The 22505-nt window shown below is 44.2% G+C and overlaps 1 protein-coding gene across 8 annotated transcripts in view; it reads left to right on the plus strand.

The window, feature by feature from the left end:
* The window catches only part of NFIA (nuclear factor I A), a 343081-nt gene that overhangs the window by 242944 nt on the left and 77632 nt on the right, over positions 1-22505 (plus strand). For all 8 annotated transcript variants that reach the window (XR_006886030.1, XM_046645541.1, XM_046645542.1 and 5 more), the window contains 2 exons: positions 340-457; positions 6367-6494. Coding sequence is in view for 7 of the 8 variants with exons in the window: in XM_046645541.1 (XP_046501497.1) it covers positions 340-457; positions 6367-6494 (246 nt within the window). In the remaining variant the exon portion in view is untranslated. The remainder of the gene's footprint in view (positions 1-339; positions 458-6366; positions 6495-22505) is intronic.

The raw sequence follows: 22505 nt of genomic DNA on the forward strand, positions 1-22505 counted from the left end.
ACGGAATGTTTCGACTGGTCATTCAAGAGAAGTTTCATACCAAAAAATGGAGGTATTTTTGTTAAAAGCATCCAGGAATGTTGCAACTTTGGTGACAATTTACCGTTTCACAAAGAGGAAAGACGAAAGGTACACTAGGAACAATAAGCCTTCCGGTGTAGACGATCTTTATTGTTAACCTCTTTTGAGATCAGAGTTCATTACTGATTATTTTGGATAAACTTACCATATAAATTTGAAAATAAAATGTGTCAAATGCAACACTGAAATATGCTCTTGTTGATCTTTTATTCACAGAATTTAACTGATGTTTCCTTTTTCTTTTTCTTTTTATTCTAGCACCAATAGCTGCAGGAACTGGCCCAAATTTCTCTCTGTCAGATTTGGAAAGTTCTTCATACTATAGCATGAGTCCAGGAGCCATGAGGAGGTCTTTACCCAGCACGTCCTCTACCAGGTAATCTGATTGGCGGCTCTTACAGAGGTCCTGCCTCATAGCTACGCCCTGGGTGTTAACTCTGGGCCTGCTAGGCACTTAGCAATGTGCCTGTGGTAGCAGAAGATTCTAGAGAGGTAGGTTCAGCCCCACAGGCTTTCATTCTCACTGGGAAAGAAGTAAATACCCATGCAGCAGAAATAAATAAATGTATCTTCACCCAACAGTAAAAACAGTGAGCTAAATAGTGTGGCATAGGCTAAAAATAAAGAAGTCCTTATCTGAAAAGAGATGACTGATCAGCTGTAGATGTTTTCTGGGCTGGCAAGATGGAGAGGACAAGGAAGGGGTCCTCGGGCAGTGAAGACTGAGGAAAGATGTGCAGGAGGATGGGTGACCCATCGCGTGTGCCCAGGAAATGCAGGACAAGGCCTGAGCAGGGGAAAGGGTGTGTGTTTTGGCTTGTTTGGCAGAAAAATTGACACTGGTGACACCAGTCCCAGCTCAACAATGACATTACAGCTCTTTTCCTGCTGAGCCTTCAAAAGTCTCAAAATCCATTCTGCTGGAGTTGCCCTAAGAGATGAAACCTATTTGATATCTTGATGTGAGCTTATAAAAGTGAATGCAATCCTATATCAGGGTGAGGCCAGATCATAAACCCCATTGCACCCGGAGACCTTAAAGAAAATAAAGCTGGAGAGCATAGCAGATAACCAGGCCAGGTTCTGGAACCCCTGGAGGTCACAAAGCCAAAGTCACAGTGAAGTGTTTTGCAAGACCCTGTTGTCTCCAGATATCCTGCACCCAAGGGAAAGGGATTAGGCTTTAAAGCCACGGTCCTCTTTTACAGATTGGCTTTAGCGCTGGACTGTGATGACAAAGAAAAGAATGGTGCAGAATGATCTTTAATGTTTGCGTACTTTGCAGAAAAATGTTTGGCAAAGGTGTATTCCTCCTAAAGCAAGTACTGGAGTCTTATGATTTAAAACAATGGCCAGATTACAGAGATATTCCTTGGTAGAGATTCATTCTTACCTTGAATTTATATATTTTAACCATCATTACTTAAAAAAATATCAGCTTAGTCAATACTAATAATACCTGGAAGACAGTTAAAGAAACATCCCCACCAAATCCTACCATGAGCTTTCCTGTGGTGTACACGTTCCCCTTGGCTCCCTTCTGCTCCTCAGGAAGAGAAGTCTCAAGTCCAGAGTACGTTTCTAATAAAAGAGTAAGCTGGGGACACACTGGCATTAGCACATGTTGAGAATCTTGGCCGTTTGCTGATGGAAGAGAGGTTGTGTGTGACTGTGCTGAGCCAGCCTGAGCAGCTCTGCCAACACTGTGGGCAGTGACTCAGTGTAGGGTTGACGGGCTGCCTGTCGTCATATGTGTGCTGTGCACAGACCACAGGTGTCCCAAACATCCATGGTTTGGGGGCATGCTCCTCACCAACCATCCTGTCCACTTCTCCAGCTCTTTTGTTGTGAGTCTGGGAGTGGAAACCTCGTGGTTAATGTCATTTAAAAGGCTGGTGTCAATCTCATATTCTGCAAATAACTAACACTGATAAGGAGCTAATTATAAACAGCATCAGTAGTTAATAACTCAGTAACATGTTTGTTTTACTCTCGTTAGACTTTCCTAGGATGATTTTTTTAAAAAAATTATTCTTTAAATATGTAGACTCAGCAGAATTATCTGCATACAGGTTAGAAAATGTGCCCGGAAGAATACCCCAAATTTACATATAGAAAATTCATCAATCAATCACTGTTTGTTCCTCCTGTGCCAGTATTAACTGGCCACCTGCTCTGAGACAGGCACCGTACTAGGTGTTTTACGTATCACTTAGTCTTCACAACAATTTTACAATATAGACACTGTTGCCATCTAACAGTGGATCAACCCAAAGCTCAGAGAAGTTAAGTAACCTGCCCAAGATCACAGACCTAGTAAATGGTAGAGTCTGCATTCAAAATCAGGTCCGTTGGAACTGAAATAACATGCTGTTTTACCACGGAGTCCTCTTAGAAATGGGGCTCTTTCAGTAAGGAACAGGAGAATATGAGGCCCTCAAAAGGCAATCTCGAGCATCTCTACTCTTCCTGGACACTTAGCAGTTGTTGCCTTGAGTTATTATTGCTGTCTTTGAGGTATGTGCATGTCCTGCTCCCCATCTAGACCGTAAGTCCCTTACCAGACAGTGTCTAACTCTTCCAGTTCAGCAAGAAACATCTATTACGTACTGAGGATACTGTCCCAGGCCCCGTGGATATAAAGTTAAGTGACAGGAGCTTTACAGACTGATGGGAGACACTGGTAAGGGAGACACAGGGGAATTTTCAGGTGCTGTGAACACTCAGCAAAGAGGCATTTTGCAGTTTCATGGGTATAAAGTCTTCTGGGCTTTGCACATAGTAGGAATTAAGCCAATATTTGGAAGGCAGGTGATAGTTATGCCTTAATTTCTGGGTAGAATTGCTAGGAACACGAGAAGATTCCACTCACAAGAGGAGATGGTGTGTCACTCCTTCGAAGAACATCTGCCCCCCTCTAGTCTAGGGTCTCACCACTGGCTATGTTCCTCGGGTGTCTCTGGGAGAACAGAATCAGTGTGTGAGAGAGCCAGGAGCAAGAAACCAAAACCAGTGACTAACTCATAAATTAAAAGAAATAGAAGGAGGGGCCGGCCCAGTGGCGTGGTGGTTGAGTGTGTGCGTGCTCCACGTCGGTGGCCCTGGGTTTGCAGGTTTGGATCCTGGGCGCGGACCTAGCACCGCTCGGCAAGCCATGCTGTGGCAGTGTCCCACATAAGTAGAGAAAGATTGGCACAGATGTTAGCTCAGCAGCAATCTTCCTGAAGCAAAAATAAAGAGAAAGAAATAGAAGGAGATTGTTAGGCACTAACTGTAGGTTTTGTGCCCCTTCATAGTAAACATCTCCAAAATCATAGAAGGGGTAGTATAAAAAATTGGGATAAAATGTATTTTTTTATCCAAAAAAAACTTCATTGAGATAAACCAGCTATCAGGTTTGTGAAGTTAGTAAACTTTGGGAAGCCCTCCACCTGTCCATCCTGGCACTTCTAACTTTCTTCACCTCTGGATCTTTTTCTCTCCTCCATCCTCCAGATGTTTATCCTGTGTCAAGCCCTGAAAGGCCTTGCCTTCAAGCAAAGGTGACAGCTAATAACTGCACTCCTTCACCTGTACGATTTAATGCCTGCATGGTGTATTTGCATTTTTTAGAGGAGACTAAGGAAATCAAAAGCTTTAGAAACTCAGAAAAATATTAATAATGGGAGAATGACAAGCAGTGAAGTTGGCCTTTTGAGTTGGGTCTCGCTGAATCATGACGCTTGGGCAAGTGCTTGTCACAGTAGGTACTCATATGGCTGTTCCTAAGTCAATAGCTCAGTTCAGCAGTTTTTGAGCATCTACTGTTAGCCAGACACTGGTGGGCACTAGAGATTTAAAAAAAAAAATACTCCCTTTCTCCACAGATCTCGCAGTCCCATCAGAATATGCAGGTCTTGCTTTTGTTTGCTAGGAAACGTAAGGGAAGTATTTACTTTTTTCCGATTTGTATTCTTCCACCTTCCAAAATGATTTCAAGTGGCTTTCAACTTTAAAATAGAACAGGTAGTATGAACTACAGAAAGAGAGGCCGGGGCCACATGGAGAGACAGGAGAGACTGTTGTACCAAGAACCTGCCCCGAGAGTTAGGCCTTCCACTTCACCCCGAGATTCCTGGCTGCCATGGCAAGAAGGGAAGCACTAGGTTATATAATCTGCATATTCTCATAAAAGGAAACAACAAGAATTCAATCAAAGAGACTGTATTTTTTCTGGTTTTATGTATTAGAAGGAATTTTTTGTGTATATCCTTTTATAAAGAACTTCAGTAGATTCAGTTTTACATAAAGCATAGAACAGTACTTCAACTGACTGTTTTTCATCCAACTTCAAGGGAAGCCAAGCCAAGAACACTAAATAAGCTATTAAAGGTTTCCCTTTGGTTGCTGAGTAGCAGGCTGCAGAGATGGTGCTTTCTGGTGGTCTGGATCTAATGAGAGTAGAACTCAGAGGCCAAGAATACTGGAATGCCTACTCTGATCATTAGGATTTCTTGCCTTAATTGAGCCCTCCGCATTTTTTTTTTGTGACACAATAGCCTCTTAACCATCTCCCGCCTCCAAGTTCCATCCCCTCTTGTCCCTGTGCTTCTCTAAAGCCATCACCTGCACAGCTACCAGAGTGACCTTCCTAAAATACAACTCTGATGTCACTCCCTGTTTAGACTTTTTCAGGGAGTCCCCGTTGCTTGTCGGATAAAGTCCAGACATACGACGTCCATAACCTCCACCCCCTTTTCGAAAGCTGTTCCCTTCCTTCAACTTCATACCAGACACCTGGCAGGTCTCTGCACGGGTCGCACTTTACTCATGATGTCGTTTCTGCCTGATCCTCACGGCCCTCCTGGGAGTGGTGTTCAAACATCCGACAATGTGTGTGACATGAGCATACCAGGCTGCCCGCCATGAGCTCAGACTCGGCCTGGAATGCCCCTCATGTACCAGACATTAACCGTTTAGTTTTTGGATCATGAGGGTGTCCTGGGGCCAAGATGATCAGCTGCACACAGACCATGTCTGCCCTTTCCTTCTCTCTGCCTGTCCCCTGGACACTCACAATATTACAGACAGCTCTGAAACCATCTCCCCTGGCAGCCTCCTCAACCTCCCAGGCCTGGCATTGCTTTCTCCCTCCCTCATCTGACCCACTATATCCCACATGTGGTTCCGTCATAATACCTATGTTTCTCTTTTGCACAAGTTTGTTTACCTCTGTCTCTTCGTCCACTGGACTGTGAACTCTCTGGAGACAGAGGCCGTATCTGACCCATCTCTGTGTCCCAGCATCTAGCACAGCAGCTGGCATGTAGGAGGCACACAGTAAGTGATGAACGAGAGCATATTGGGAATTCTGTACCATGGCGCACAAGAAAGAGATTTACCATCAGGCACTCCCACCAGGTCTGAAATCCACCCATTCCGGTATGTTAGAGGCATTAACAATTAAGGTAATTAGAACAAGATTAGCAATATGTACCGTTTCACTACCTTTTCACGCCTGAAGCCTCAAATTGGGAGAAAAAGTGAGTCCTGCAATTGGAGGAAATGGGCTACATTCTGGGAAGTTCTCAACCATACCTCTCCAAAAGTAAAAAATCTCCAAAAACAAAATATCCAAAACTTCATTTTGGTAATTTCTGTAGGCATAAAAAGAGGAAGGGCATAAAAATCCCCAGCCTCTCTTTTTTGCACGTCTGTCATTCTCACAGGGAAATGCTCTCCTTCCTCGTGTTTTTGTCTCTGGTGTCCAGTTTTATCTCCAGTGTCTAGTCAGCAAATAGTTTTTGAATGGACAAATCCAAGTGGAAGATGAGAAAACATGTCAAAAAGAAAAAGCAATCCACGCTTTCCTTGAAGGGTCGTTTGCCCTGACTTCTGTCCTCTCTGGGGTGCCATCAGGGTTGATGTGACGTCTAGGGACATTGCCGATGGCCCCATCCCAGCCACTGCCTGAGGAGATGCAAAATGTGGCCTTGCTGCGGACACTTCCAGGTGGAGACAGGAGCAGGCGCCAGCCCTCAGCTCTTCAAAGGAAAAGGGACCAGATGTTGCGGCAGCAACAACTTGAGTGACAATAAAAGTCAGACCCAGACACTTGAAACAACACAGCCCCAAGACTTTGTTCCACATCCAGTGACTCGCTGGGCTGCACAAGAGCCCGGATAGAGTCCTGGGTACCCTGAGTGGTCAGTGGCTTCCCCCCTCGGCTTCTTTCCACCAGAGACGCAGTGTCCAGGAGAAAGGTGGTTGGGATGGCTTTTAAACACTCCCCATTTGTTCTTCCAGCTCCACGAAGCGCCTCAAGTCTGTGGAGGACGAAATGGACAGTCCTGGGGAGGAGCCGTTCTACACCGGCCAGGGCCGCTCCCCGGGCAGCGGCAGCCAGTCCAGTGGCTGGCACGAAGTGGAGCCAGGTGAGGGCGGGGACCGGGCACCAGGTGGAGATGCAGGAGTGGGGTGTGTGGGGCGGGCGTGAGGCGAAGATGGGGTGGGACACCAGGCGCGAGGCGGAGATGCAGGGGCCCGAACGTGAGGCTGACACCCGCGGGGCAGGAGGGGCGCGAGCCTAGAGCAGCGCAGCATCCAGCGTGAGCGCGCATGTGTCGCAGCTGCCCATGTAGGTGGCCGTGCCAGCCAAGGAGGAGGCTGGGAGTGTGTGTGGTTTTTCACGTGCTCACGTTCTCTCCTGCCATCCAGCATCCATCTGCCTCCGATTCTGTTTCTATGTTAGCTGCTTTCTCGGAGTGGTTCTGTGGAGTATCTTTTAATAATCAAATAAAAACCTATGAACTTTTTCAGCTGGATTGATAACGTTAGAAAGGAGAACGGGTTGCCTGTGCTACAGTTTATACTGGGATTTTTGTAAAATGAGGAGACTCTTAAACCTACTTCCTGTTACCGGGTGTCATCATGCTTTTCTGTTGAAATGGAAGAACAGCCTCTACTTCCGTCTCTAGTGAACTAAGCAGATGATGGTTGCTAGTCTAGCCTCCCAGGCTATCCAGTCTTGGCTGTGGAGTCTTGAGAGTAACATGAATCATTCTGGTAGCAGAGCTTTTTGAAACCTTTCTCAAGGTCTAACCTCCGTGGGCCAGGGGCCGTCTGCTCCAGCGCTTCCTCGATGTGTAGAGTCAAATGGATATGGAGGATGGAGGGTGGGCTTTGGAACTGACAGGCAGAGTGGAATCCTGGCTCTAGCCCTTGCCAGCTGTGTGATTATGGGCAAATTCCCTAACCTCTCTGAGCCTGTGTCCTCATTTTTATAATCTTTTGATAAAAATAGCTATTTCAACATTCTTAAGAGTTGAATGAGGTAACATACATAACCCATTTAAGAATTATACCTAGCACAGAGTAAGTTTGAAACAGATGTTTTCTGACCATTCTCCCCCAACCCATGCCTCAGAGTAATTCCCTGCGAGAACAGAGGAACACCAAGAAAATCTCTGAAGAAACCCTTGGTCTTCAAATTTAACGGCTTTCTCTCCTCCCTATCAAAGCCCGTCCTCAGTGGGAGTGACTATGAAGGAAGGCACAGGGAGGTTTTGGGGTGATGGAACTGTTGTGTATCCTGATTGTAGGGGTGATGAAGCTGCAAACACTCCTAGAAATGTATACCACCCCCATCCCTGGCCCCAGGCAGTTCTACTGAGTGGTAGTTAGAACAGAACGAAATAAAACCTTCAGCACCCTTGGGTGAGTGGAGTCCTCTATCTTGCTCCCTTTACTAAAATGCAGAACTTCCCTCTGCTTTGCCTCTGCCTGACCTCTCACTCGCTCTTCATTCATTCACTCACTCGTTCAGCAGCCTTCCTTGGGAAGATTCTCTGGTGAGACGACGCCTGGCTCTGCAAACTCAGGGATGGATGGGGGCTGTGGGTCCTGCTTTGCAGGGATCCAGGCTTGGGGGTGGGAAACAGACACGTGGGATCATCGTGAGGAGACATGGGACTTGGCGGGTGGGTACTAGCCTCTGCTGCTTTCTGGTTGTTAGCGGCAGGTCCCCTCCAGAGGCCGCATGTCAGCTCCACACCACACTTAGTACATGCCAGTTCGCCTGATGTGGCTAAGAGCAGGCCAGGCTTCAGTGAGGGTGGCGATACTGGCTGCCCTGTCCAGGCCTGTGCGGGAGCGTGCCCCGGTGCAGCATCAGTGAGGACCCACGTGCTGTTGGACGTTGCGAGGCCTGAGGCTTCTTTGAACCCTTTGTAAAAGGCTGAGTAGAGTCCTGGCCAGTTCACCTTCCTCAGTGAAAGTTGGAATCACAATATATGGGTTTGGCACATCCTTGCTGGGGTCTGGAACTGACGTCATCTTGTGTGTATTGAAGCTGCTCTGTGTGTTGATGTCAGGAAGCTTCTCCATCCGGAGACTCCTCTTGGGGTCCTTAAGTAGATTTCTTTTGGACATATTGGGGTTAAATGTAGAATCTTTGACCCAATGACTCCTTTATTTAGAGTAATTCCTGTTCCTGTCTGCACGTTATGATCGTAATTGATCATAAATCTTAGCATCTGAATGCCGATATCCTTGCAGTTATTAAATAACTAACATTTAATAGCTGAAGCCTTTTGGGGAGAAGACAGATGTGAGTGTGTGTATTTCATAGAAAAATCACCCACAGTTAACCTTGTGCTCTTAGACGCATTCTCCCTGCTCTGCCCCTGTTTCCTTACAGAAGCATGCAGGCTCATGGTATATGTGTGTTGGGGAGGGTCAGTGGATAAATTTACATTTGGCTGTATTCAGCATAGAAAGGCATAATTGAAACGGGGCCTGCGAGGACATTAAAACTCAACTGAAGGATGTTGTACATGTTTGTGGCGACTTTGGTGTCATTAACTCACACCAGCCATTGGATAATTTATGCCACCAGATGGTCCTTTTTGGGAATTTACCATCTAGCCCAGTCCCCTTTTTGGCACAGAGAACACCCTCATGCTATTCCCCCATTGATTGGGCCTACCTGCATTTCCCCTGGGGTCCAGTTCATCGAGTAGGAGGCTGTTTGTGCTGCACTCATGTGAGCTGCCTTCAGAGCATGGTGGGACGTACGTGTGTCTGGATGCACCAGCAGCCTCTGTGTGCCTGCATTTGGGGTAGTTCTCCAAAACAAGCTCACAGGAAGCTTTGTTTATGCCTCAGATGTGACTTAGGAAGCAAGGCCTCCTTACCTGCCCCCCAGTGCCTGTTCAGGACTCCCTGGCCTAGGCTGCAGAAAAGGTGAGCTTCCCTGAGCACAGGAAGACTCTGGGGGGTAGACCAGGCCAGACGTGAGGGACACACGCGCTCTCTCAGGGCTGTCGGTGGCGTCCTGTCCCCATTAGCTTTCGCCCACTTCCAGCGCACAGCTCTGATCATCTGCGAAGGAGAGCTAAGGAGATGAAGATGAGGTTGGTCAAGGAAGGTCAGACTGCCTCTCTTACAGAGCCCATTGGCTCCTCCGCTTCCCCGTTGTCTCCAAAGTGGGCTAGATCCGAAGCTTTGAAGCTAATCTTGCACTGACTACATGAGTCCTGTGAAATCATCAAGCAGAAATACACATCGCGTCAACCCTTGTTCATCTGCACAAATGGAAAATTGTGGAGAAGCTGGTAATGCGGATAAGTAAGGAGGAAAGCAACAGGCCGGCACCTGCCTTGGGCCAGACACTGCACTGGGCTTTCAGACACATGGCAAAAACGTGGTTACAGGTGTTCAAGCACCTGCTGCGTGCCGAGTTTCTAAAAGAATTACCTTCTCTAAAATATTTGAGATGGAGTGACCCCGCCTCTGTAGAGACGAAAACTGAGAATTATAAAAGGTCAAGTGACTTGCCCAGGGCCACACAGGTAGTAAATCTGTGGATCCAGAATTCAGACTTCGGCCTAAATCTGGTTGCTGAGTCTAAGTTTCTGTCTTCTGTACTCAGTAACCTCTTATACCATAAATGTTTATGCTCGTATTTTAAGGTCCCCTGTCCTGGACTTATATTGAAATTAAAAACATAGTAATACTTTTTAAAAAGTAACTAATCAGAAAGACCTGAAAAATCCCCCACTTTTCTTATCCCAAACCCTTGTTATGCAGCCTTGGACAGGGAGGGAATGCAGGTTTTTAACTACACCTAGGACACGACAAATAAGAAAATGGTATTAACTGTTAGCAAAGTGGATATCTATTATTTTTTGCCCATAAAATCAAACAACCCTCAGCATTTAGGTCTTTGTTCAAATAATCCCTCATCAGAGAGGCTCCCGGAGATCTAAGGTAGCTGCTGACTCTCTTCCATCTTCTTCTAGTTCATAACCCTGCTTCCTGTTCTCCATACAGCTATCTGCTGTCAGTGTCCGTCTTCTACCTCTAGAATATGCACTCTGCGAGCAGGGGACTCGGGCTGCTCTTCCACTGCTGTACCCCAGCATCCATAACAGTGTCTGGCACATAAGAGGCACTCAATAATTATTAATTGATTGAATGAATCAGTGAATAAAACCTATAAAACAGAGAATCTGGGGCACTTTCAATAAACCTGAAAGCAGAATTTGCCACCAGTAGTCCTCTCAGAATTGGTGTTTCCTGTGTTCTCAGTCTGTGGGCTGCGATTCAGTCAAATCCAATTATTAACAAGTAGTAAGCAAACCATTGATCGTAAGCTTCAGCAGTGGGCATTGATGAGGATAGTATATGAAAGTTTATTACCAATATCCTTGCCATGGAGGGTGTTCCTTTAAGTGAATCAAACCCTTTTTTTTAAAAAAAAGATAATTCTTTATTGTTTTTGAAGATAATTTGTTTTTTAAAGATAATTTGTTGCTATAAGCTCTTTATCAGGAATCCCAATAGTGACTCTTTCGTAGAACATTTTATGTAACCTCAGTGATTTACATCTGAAAATCTTCAGATTTCCATATCAAATTTTCTCTTCTACAAGTGCAAGAACACCCATATGAGACACTAGGAGGTCTGTGTCAGGTGTGGTCTAACCTTGCTGCTCAAGGTAAGACCAACACCAGCTACATGGTGTCCCTCGGAGTTTCTTAGGCGGGAGCCTCTCAGGCCCACCCATGCAAACAGAATTCTGACTGCAGCTCCAGGGGACGCTCACATGCGGTGGGAGAGAGAGCACTACTCCCGCCCAGCTCCCCTGTCTGTCCCTTCGTGTCTGCTCCCCACACAGTCCTGGCTGGGGCACCTACACTCTCAGTGCTGGGCTCCCTAGCCCTTCTTTAAGTAGGAATGCCTTCAACAGCTTCTAGACAGAAGAAATCTAACCTATTTTCAAACAGATCAGAGAAGGTGTTGCCCTCTCGCAGTGACTCACACAGTGTTTGGATACCTCACTGCAAGAAAGGAAGTGCTCTCCTCTTCCTCCAGTTGCACAAAGTAGAACGGCTCATCATCTCATCACATCCTCCAAGTCAAGCCAGGCAGTGAACCTTTGTTGAGTGCTGGCTGTGTGCCATAGAGAGGAGTTACAAGTCCCTGTCCTTAAGGATAAAATTAAATCTCCTCAATTGTCGGTCACTGTAAGATGGGAACTGTGTTTTCTGCCCCGTCTCTGTCACAAAGTTACAACAATCAAATGAGCTCTTGAATACCCCAGTCCTTTGTAAAAGTTAATATTCTCTAATCATGTGAAATATTATTAGGGTTATTGAGGGAGACATACCTTACCTAGCTGACGGTGGTCAAACGGTGCAGGAGTGAAAGGAGAGCTTTTCAGTCAGACTGGAGAATTAGGACCACTTCCCTCAAAAGGTGGCCACGAAGCTGGGTTTTGATTGGAACCCACATGAGATACATTCACATCCCTGAAATCGAGGCTGGATGTCTCTGAGCCTTTCAATCACTAATATGCGTGAATTTAAGTGTTCTTCCTGTCTTTCTTCCTCAGTTGCTGGGCAGCTTTGTGGCTGTCCTGTGAACCTTTGCAGGTTCTGTGTCCCCAAAATTGGCTCATCTGAGGGCCCGGAGGGCTGCTCGGATCACTGAGTCACACGGCTTCCTCCATTTGCGACCACACCTGCGCTGGGCACATCCATATCAATTTCAGCAGAAAAGTTTTTTGTGTGAAAAAACATGAAATTACAGGACTTTTCACTGCAATTGAGTAGTGTGTTTGAAAACAAGGATTAAGAATTTACTTAAATTTTCTCCTGTAGAAAAATATTCAGAAATAGTATGCCTTCAATTATATTGTGATTGTACAACCTTACTAACGGCCACAATTACGTTAGAAAATTTAAACAGTTCAGTGAAAAGATTTTAAGTCAAATTTGATAAGTAGTGAGTTTAGTTGGAGTTATTTTCTTAAAAACTTCTTCCCAAAGACTAAGTAGTCCTCATCTTTGAAGATCAAAATTAAGCAGTGTGATAGCATGCTGTCTGTTCTTACCACAATTATTAAGTAAAGAAATGCATTTTTTAAGGCACTTGAGGAAGAGTATTTTTGTAAACATCTGGTCAGCCACCGGCCCAGGACATGAAGAACCAGAGTCCAGTGTCACCACTCTGAGGAGCACAGTTTAATTTTGCAGACCTAGGTTCATCTATTGTGCTTTAAATACCCCATGCTGGCATCACTTGGTTCCCAACTCTGCTGGTCTTCATTTGACTGCCAGCAGTTGCTCATCAATTGATAGCATGGGGGAAGTTACCAAGTTAAACTTGTAGCTGAGACACGTAGAAGGAGGCCCATTATCCATGCCAGTAAAAGGGCAGCAGACTGGTAACAGTAGTGCATTGATCATGGACTCTCTGCTGCACTAGCATATTATTAAGGAAAACGGTTAAGTCTCCCACGGTGTCCTGCTGTAATGGGATAGTCACTGTTACAGAACACTGCCATAGGATCGATGTCTTGGCTTTTCTTCTGCATTTATGGAGCAGTGGGGAAGCATCCTTATGTGACAACATCGTCTTGCATTATCTCTTTAGTATTGGCACCTGCTCTCTAAAGACAGGTGCACCACGGAACACCGGATAGTAACAAGAGGCTGCTCTTAGTGACCCTCCTTTATCAGAGAAATCCATCGAAATAAGGGGTGATGACAGTAAAGCTGTATTCCAGAACTGTCTCTCTAACCACACTTCAAAAATCTGCCTGCCTTCTTTATCAAGGCTGTTTTTTTTCAATGCCCAAATAGGAGTCTTAAAGGTTACCTATTAGAAGAAAAGAAATACTCTTCTCAGGTACATACACTGTGTGTGTGTCATAGCCATATATCTGATAAAGCATGGTCAAAAAAACTACTGTTGTATTACTGAGGCCTGCTGTGATATCCATTCAACCAATATTAGTTGAATAAATAAATAACTAATAAGATGGAGCCCACATGTGTCCTGTCTTGTCCTTCAAGTGGGGCCAGGCGCTCAGGAAGCAGACTGCTGCACACATTTGTTAAATGATTGCACGCAGCTACACTTGTATCAGGGAACCCAGATGCACAATTTCGTGAATACAGAAGCTCCCAGGAAAACAGATGCTGCATTTCAGCTGGTCTTGTCTGATTGAATAAATTACCCAAATCTCCAAATTTTTAATTTCATGTTTGAAAATGGGAATGTTTAAGTATTCTAGAAGGAAGGAAGGAAGAGATGTAGCTTGTACTGTGGGTTTATTTGGAAATCCTCCTCCCACCCTCTCCTGTCCCCATCGTCAGCACAGCACAGCAGCTCAGGTAGCGAAGTGCTGGCCCATCAGGAGCCTTATTCAGCATGTTGTAAGAAGGAACTTTAGGGCCAATTTCATTCCAGCCACAACAACCTTCATAGGCTTACTGGCAAGAGAGAAAAGGGATGTATTATAAAGAGGGAAAAGTACACATTAATGATCAAAAGTCTGCACTTCTTGTATTCCACCATGAACAAGTCTGGGATTTTTAGCAAACTGCTACTCTGAATTTTCATTTCCTCATATGTAAACATTAGCGATAATAAAACAGCCTAACCTTCTGAACTCATAGCTGGGAAAAGATCAAATGAGATGATAAAACAAGAGCCACTATTTATTAAGCACTAACTATGTGCAGGCGCTGGATGGCACTGGACATGCAGTGCTTTTACTGTATGCCAAGCACACTTAGTAACCACAGAGCTTCATATGAATACTATGTACGCTTTTTTTTTTTGGTAAATACTTTGAAGTGCTGTATGAGTTTAAGATACGATGAAATTAAATTGAAAACGTACGTACATATCTGCATCTATTATATGCAGAGCACTGTGCAGGATGATAGAGTGAAGAATACTAAGTAATCAAGACAGACCTCGCCCTGGAAGAGCTTACAGCCCAGTGAAGGCGGGAGGGGAGCTGGTGGGACAAGTTCCCAGGGCTGTGGTGCGGGTCGAGAGTGTGCTAGGAGGTGTGCGGGGAGGAGCTTGCTCTTGGCCCGAGACGGCAGTCCTCCACTGGAACTGGGTGAGAGTGCTGGCACATCGGCAGTTCTGCTGTTACAGGAGCGTCAGTGAGTGCGCGCCCCTCTTTCCTCCCCCTCATCATGTCAGAGCCTGTCTGTCATCTCGAGAAAGTGTGCAGCATACCACGTGCCGCAAAGCTCTCCGGAAGTGCACGAGGCAGTGCCGTCCTGCTCCCACAAGAGGCACATCTCTGCACCCCGGGTTGAAATCTTCCCGAAACAGACGGGTTCTACTTGTGGGTAATGAAACTGGGCAGAACCTAAGCAGATATTTCTTGGAGGAAACAAAGTTGTTCTGAATTGAGACTAAGTTCACCAAAGGGAAAAATAACCAGAAAGTATAGTTGGAAGAGGAGAAACGAAAGATACAGATAGATAGATTAATAGATAGATGGATTGATCAGAGTTTCCTATGTTGATTTTCCTGTATCTAATGAGTTTTATTGACCTAAGAAATATTATTAAATATTTAGAACTCCGGGGCCAGCCCGGTGGCATGGTGGTGCACTCCACTTCTGTGACCTGCAGTTCGCAGGTTCAGATCCCAGGTGTGGACCTACACACCACTCATCAAGCCATGCTGTGGTGACCTACATACAAAACAGGAGGATCAGCACAGATGTTAGCTCAGGGACAGTCTTCCTCACCCAAAAAATTAATTAATAAAATAAATATTTAGAACTCAAACAGAAGGTGGTTTTAACCCCTAAGGCAAATAAAAAAATACTGCTTTAGTGTTCTTACTACCCCTGTTCTATTCTATGAGCACAATGTAGATTATTTCATAGACTCAAGTAATACCACAATTTGATTAACAATAAAAGGTAAATTTACTTATGTTTTGTTGTTGGAATGTGCTGAAATTTGGATATAGAAGTGTTTTATGTGTGACAGTGTTTATTGAGCACTTAGTATGGCCATCCGTTGTTCTGAGAAGTATGTGTGTGTGTAAACGTTTGTGTAAACACACATGTGTATTGGTGTATGTACAAATACATTTAATTTGTAACTTAAATTTGTACAATTAAATTGTAAAACATGATACAGATTACTAAATACTATTTGTAGACTTATTTCCCTCTCTTAAATGCTTCTGTATTTTTCCTACATACTGATGATTAATTCAGTATAACACCATCCATTTATATAGGAATAGAGTTCTACTTTTGGTCATCAATGTTTTTAATAAAGTAGTTTTTTAATACTACAGAATAAGGGGCTTTATATGGGGAATGGGGGAGAGGGAAAAAGGAAATCCTCAGGCCTCACAGATCCAGAGGCAGGAGCTCCTTGCTGTTCTGTGCAGCAGTTTCTGACGCGGTGTGCACATGTGACTGCTGTCCTGCTCGTCAGAGGATCACAGTAATGCCTGTGTATCCACCTCTGTCCCTCCAGGCAGTTCAGATACATCATCAACTCATCAATTAATCAAAGACATGGCACCCATTTTGAGGTGATGGGTGAATTACCTCCTAGAAGATTGTGAGAAATGCTCGCATCCACATAGTGAATCAGGGACTGTTTCCTGGTGGATCCTGAACAACGTTCCATGTGCTGAAGTGGAGAGGGTTCTCTCCAGCACTGAGTGACAAAGTACGTCTCTCAAATGGGAGAACCCCTCAGGAATTAAAAAACCACTTTATTTCAAAGCATCTCTTAAGCTTGATGAGAAATTAAGCTACAACAGAATGACTTAGTCCATTGAAAGGCAGTTCGTGCGCTTGTCTCTTCACACTCAAGTGTGACTGACCGCCTTTCCTTAACAGTTAGACCCCTGTGAAACATTAGGCTTTTTCAGTCCTGGGTTCCTCTGGTTCCTGGTTCTCTGGTCTGTGTTGAGCAGGGAACTCTGTTACTGTGGTCCTGCACCTTCATCTGCCATGGAGAGTAGGCTCCGGAGACAGCTGTGGATGTTCGGAATTCGTTTCCATAATGCTCCAGCTCTTCCGGGTTAATGTGGCCCCAACATCTTATTGTCCTTCATTTTGAGAAACATTCCAATTTCTAGGGATTTTCCACTTTGCATGTAATGAGAAGTAGTTAAAGTTTTCGTGTGTGTTGTTGGAAATGCACTCAAGTCATTAGAAGTTCAAGGAATGGCAACCCAATATCCGTTTCTAATCTGAAGTGTCCTCTGCAGCACCAGATTATTCTGCTATGGTAGCCATCCCAATCCGGAAGTCCCTTCACTGTGGTTAGCTTCCAAGAAGGATGGATTCCAGGATATCCTGATTACTGAGGACTTAATGCCATCAGAATTTGCCATCTGCCTTACGGCTACTCATGAGCCTGCCTGAAGAGAGAGTTTCTCAGAATGGCTGTGCAGCCTCTCTCTTGCCGTAGCCTTCTCCAAGCACTTAGGTGAGAAGCGCCTCACGTTCTGATGTCAGAATACACACGGACGGAAAGAAGGTACCCTGGAATACCTCCGAACGCTTTTCAGGGCCAGTTCTCTCTAGTTTTTATTGCTTCATAGTGGTGACACCTGCTTCTCATTTTATGAGTTCTTTTTTCTAGTTGGTGATTTTTTTTCCCTTCAGAAAAGAAACCTTATCCTCAAAAGACTTAACTGGTAATTTTTCACCATCTGATATGCTTGATATTCTTATGAGTTTGTCCATCAACACTGAAGCCCTAACACTCCTTAGTTTTAAAATCTTTCTAACAGATAATCATTATATTGGGTCACATAAATTTGTGTCTTAGCCACACATTTGGAGACTTTTGCAGAGATGTAAGTCGTTAGCAACATCATTGTCTGCTGCTCGGACTCCTAGGTGGCCGTCTTAAGTTGACTGAAGACAGAGAAATAAACCCTTCCTCGTGGGAGCAGTTCAGTAACTTACAGTCTGTGCCCATATTTGGTTGTTTTTTGCATCGAAGGACAGGGTCGGTGACAGTTGTGATTTGGGGATTAGTAAGTGGAAGGGAAAAAAAGCGAGGAACCTAGTTTTGTCTGTTTAGACGCAGATGGAAATAGTCCTTGGTTTGGGGGCAGCCAGCCTAGTTGTAGAGCCCAAAGTAGTTTGCTTTTTTGTTTTTGTCCTGGATAAAGACCTTTTCCTAATAAGTGCTAGATAAAGTAAATTACATGAGTACAAAAAGCTGCAAAAGATGGTGTATTGCGAGCAAGCCATTCTGACTGGCCTGCAGGGAGCTGTCTGTAAAATTGTATCCTTGTGTTGGGTTCCAAAAAAAGGTGTGAATGTGAAGGAGAAGTGCTGAATCATGACTGCAGAGAAAATGTTGGCCGTGAGCAGTTTTTAGTTTAAGTGAATACCGAACTTTCGGATTCAGACCGATAAGACAAGGAGAGAAAAGGGTGAATCAGTCGCTCCAGTATGAAGGCATCACAGTGATGAAGTGTCCGCAGACGTGGAGAAGACACTCGACAGTGGCTGCGGCTGAGGGGCTGGCTCATTTACTTAATTGATGTGGAAAACTCGGCCAGGCATTTACCCTGAGTGTCAGAGAAGTAATTTTTAATAAAATATTTCCAAGATATGAAGACAGTTAAGAAAACAGCATGGTTTTTAATAATTGCACTCATACGTAAATGGATCCATCATTACCTTGTCACTGAGAATGACAGAGAGCAGAGGCAGCCTGTAACCCCTCTCAGATGGTGGCTCTCTGTCATTAGACAGACGCCACCCCTCCTGCTGGGCAGCACGAATCAGAGGGCAGCTTCACACAGAAAGCTTTCTCTGATATGTTTAAAAAAAAAAAAAAGTATTTTGTCAGACATTGTGCTTCAGAAAATGACTCACACAGTTGTATACAGTTATTTCCCTTTTTATCTACTATTTTTGTTTGGTTTAATAGTGTTTAATGACAGTGTGGACCTTTGGCATCCACAAAGCTGTGTTTGAGGTTAGTAGCTCATTTTGTTTTGCAAAACGTCAGAATAATGAACATACTTGAAGTGTTTTTCAGCTCTGAAATGACCTGTTGGCTCCTCCATCTAAAATGCAGGCCTGACTCTGTTAGAGAGAGGTTTTCTTATAAGGAAAGGGCCAGAAATTTTCTGCACTAAACAAGAGCCTGAGACAGAACCTCTTTCTGTGAAAAATTTCATGTTAAAATGATGAAATGTATTGCCCCTTCCAGCATCCACAGGCATTGCCTTTTTGAAAAATCGCCTCCTTCTGTTGTGTGGCTTCTGGCGTGAACTGCGGACCTGCGTAGTGATGGAGTGGCATCAGTGCAGTTCATGACGTAACTGTATCTTCCCACTTCCTTGGCGACTCAAAGGCCTTTGAAGGCAAAGAATGGGGTTATTGAATGATGGCAGGTGGATCTCACCAAGCAACAGGTGGAGGTCAGAGTCGTTCATTTGTGGGATGAGCAGAGTGCAGAGATACAAAGCCAAGTGCTTCGCCGTAATAAGTTTAGCCAGAAAACGCTGACCCCGTGAGCTTAGATTCCAGCTGATGGGACGTTTTCCAGCGCTGTTACTTGATCTCACAGTTCATGCAATTCAGAGAGACCTCACGTTATATCTCTCTTTTCCCCTAGGAAACATTCCAATCAGTTTCAGATTTTACTTTAATAAAGTGATGGGCGCTCTGCTTGTGTCCAAGGAGCATTGGACCAGTAGATCCCCAGCACAGGCGTATCCCAACGTGGAACAGAACAGACGGCGCATCTCTTACCAATGCAGTTTCACCAGGACGACCCTTAAACTCCAGTCATGTTTTAACTGACAGAAGTGAACATATTTTAGTAAACACTTAGCTTCCCATGACCGAAACGAATGTTGCAGGTGGAACAAAGCCTCAGTGAGGATGTCTGTCGGCTGGAGCTGCTTGCTGGGCTTGGGGGGCCTGAGAGGAAGGCTCTTAGTTTTGTCCCTTCATACAGTTCTGTAGTTGTGTAGTGCATATGTTTTGCTTTTGTAACTTAAAAAGGGCTAAACATGCTGAAAAAACAGAAAAGTAAGGTTTACCTACAGTTCTGCAGCAAGACCAAAAAGTGAAAAGTTATTTGGTGGCATATAGACCAGAGCTGTCCAGTCAGACTTTCTGCAGTGATGCAGATGTGCCCCATCTGCACGCTCCAGTCCTGTAACAGCTAGCCACACATGGCTACTGAGCACTGAAATGGGGTGCTGAGCACCTGGATTTTTAAGTTCATTTCATTTTAATTAACTTAAATTTAAGTAACCACATGTGGCTAGTAGCTACCATATTGGTTGGACAGGACAGATATAAACCCAACATATGTATGATTGAGCTTTTTACTTTTCAGCTGGGTATCTAAGCACAATGAATAACACATTATGCTATATTAAATACTGTATTTATTTTTCATGCAAAGAAAATGAATTGGTTTTCTTGGTAATTTCTTCTTTATTTTCAGTCCTCTGTGAATGTATGTGATTGCTTTGTTGAGCCAAAATCAATTGCTTCTCTGTACACGTGGGAGGATGGGGATGGGTAGGCGGAAGATGGGATGGGTGGGGAATCTCCAACTTTTAAGTATATGGAGTAAGAAATACAATTTTTTAATTTCAGTCCTGACCCTGGGGTGTCTATGTTTACCCGGAAAGGAGAGGAAATCCCCTAAAAAATCAAAAGCCTTTATTCTTCGCCCAGCAACCAGATTTTTACATAACATTTTCCCTGTGTCTGTTCTTTACTCTCTCTGGTTGTAAATTTTCACTCAAAAATGAACATTTGGAATACATTAGAGAACTCATCATTTTTTTCTTCTGAATAATCCATATAATTTTTACTCCATTCTCCCACTTTTAAAAATTGAAGAAATCACTTGTGTTCAAGCCTCTTAAATTACCTGAACTTCTTTATGATGTGGTAATTCTTTTGGGGGTCCTTTTAGCTCATTTTAAATGTAGAGTAAGAAGGATAAACCTCTCAAGCTATATTAACTTTCATTGTAGTCTCTCCATCGTAAAAATGATTTTAAAACATTTTTATTCAGCAAAAAAGGTTAAAATTCAAAATAGTCTGAATGTTTTACCTTTTTCTATTGTTGGGTGTGTTAATCATAATACATTACGTTAGAATGACCCCTAATGGATTTCATCATTAGGACACAAACGTGAGGTGAGTTTAGTGTTTTGAATCCCTCCTCATGTCACACAGCATGTGTTTTACCCCCAGGAACAGACCGGTCCTTTAACCGTAGGGTTAATCTCTCCAATCACGGCCGTTATTTAGCATTGAGGCTGGAGATACTCTCATCACAAGTTGCAGCTGAAACGGTCCCGGAGAGGTCCTGTTCTTCCCTGTGGGCAGCTCATGGCTCTGCCTGTGGAGAAATGAGTCTCAGCATAAATTTGCTGGTGAATGACTTGCAAAATATGGTACTGGTACTCAGCTTTGATCCTGTGCTTGAGAAACGGGACTGAAATTTATGCTGACACCATTAGTCTGACAGACATGACCATCCCCATTCCACACACTTAGACCTGGGATGCAGGGGAATCTGAATGCCACCTATGAGAAAATCATCACAGTGGCAGTCAGCACATCATTTAGACTGAAGTAAAGTATTTCAGTATCATTAATAGGCTCTATTTTAAACCAGTTTGCAAGTGGTTTGTATCAGTAAGATGGATAAGTCATTGGAACTTTTTTCAGAAATAGGCACCTTGATGGAGCAGTCCACTGGAAGGAGAAGAGCATCGGCCTGCTGCATTCGAATCCTGGCTCCTCCACATCTGTGACCTCTCACCTGCTAGACTTCTCTCCCTCTGTCATCCTCCCTGAGTCAGTGCTTCCTGCCCATCCTGGGCCACTCCCATCGCAGGCAGGCGTGGTGCACTGCCTCCATCTTCAGAAAATCCTGCCTTGCTTCCCTCCACTTCCTGACCGCCACAGCCCCACTTCTGCTTCTTTCTGCAGACTAATTTCATGGAACAGTTGACTGCACCATTGTCTCTGCTGCTTCACTTCCCCTGGATTTTGTGAACTGTTCTCACCTGTCTTCCCTGTGCCTCACTCCCTGGACCTCCTTTATCCTCATCATACTTGACCTCTCGATAGCATTCAGCTCACTCAGTCACAACCTTCTCCCTGAAATACTTCTCTTAGTTTCTGTAAAACTAGACTTTCCTATGAGTGAAATTCCTCAACTCAGTAGCCTCTTTTGACACTGACTTTAGTAGTTCAGAGGCCTTCCTTGATTTCAGGACTTACTGAATTCTAGGGGCTGGCCCACTGGCATAGTGGTTAGGTTCACGTGCTCCACTTTGGCAGCCCGGGGTTCACTGGTTTGGATCCCCAGTGCAGACATGGCACCGCTTATCAAGCCATGCTGTGGCAGGCATCCCACATATGACATAGAGGGAGATGGGCACAGATGTTAGCTCAGGGTCAATCTTTCTCAGCAAAAAGAGGATTGGTGGTGAATGTTAGCTGAGGGCTGATCTTCAAAAAAAAAAAAAAACGGGGGAAAAAAGACTTACTGAATTCTAAATAATTGTGTGTGTTAGCCTACAATCTCTGGTTAAGTGAGGTATTACTGAATTATAATATAGTCTAGGCTTAGAAGATATCAGTGAGTCTTAAGAATTTTGATCTTTTTTGGTTTTCAATAGAAATAGAACATGGTTTGCAAGAGGCTTTATAGAAAAAGCAACTTCTTGAAAAGTCAAGAGGCCTATAGTAAATGTTAAATGTGTGTATTTGCCATTTTACAATTTAATATCTTGGGTCCTTATCTTCTAAGTCTATGTGATGTTTATTTCTTGGAGGTCCTGTGTTAGAATCACTGATAATACATTCAGTGTGTTTCATAAAACCCTAACTGATCCCTCTTAAGGCCAAGAAGAACCTTCGGTGTGTGCGACAAGAAGATTCTTAGTATGCTTCAGAGTCGTTTATGGTTTTTGCACATTCTCTTGCAGCTGATACAACCTTTCTTTGAATTTTTTCTTTGGATAACCAAATTAGAAGCTTCAGCTATAAATTGAACTATACTTTATTGACTTAAATGGACCACTGTTTTTATAGAGTACGAGGGAAACTGCCTGAGGAAATGTGATGTTTTACAAAAGGT

This window comes from Equus quagga, chromosome 18 (assembly GCF_021613505.1).
Source record: "Equus quagga isolate Etosha38 chromosome 18, UCLA_HA_Equagga_1.0, whole genome shotgun sequence".
In the NCBI taxonomy this organism is placed as follows: Eukaryota; Metazoa; Chordata; class Mammalia; order Perissodactyla; family Equidae; genus Equus; species Equus quagga.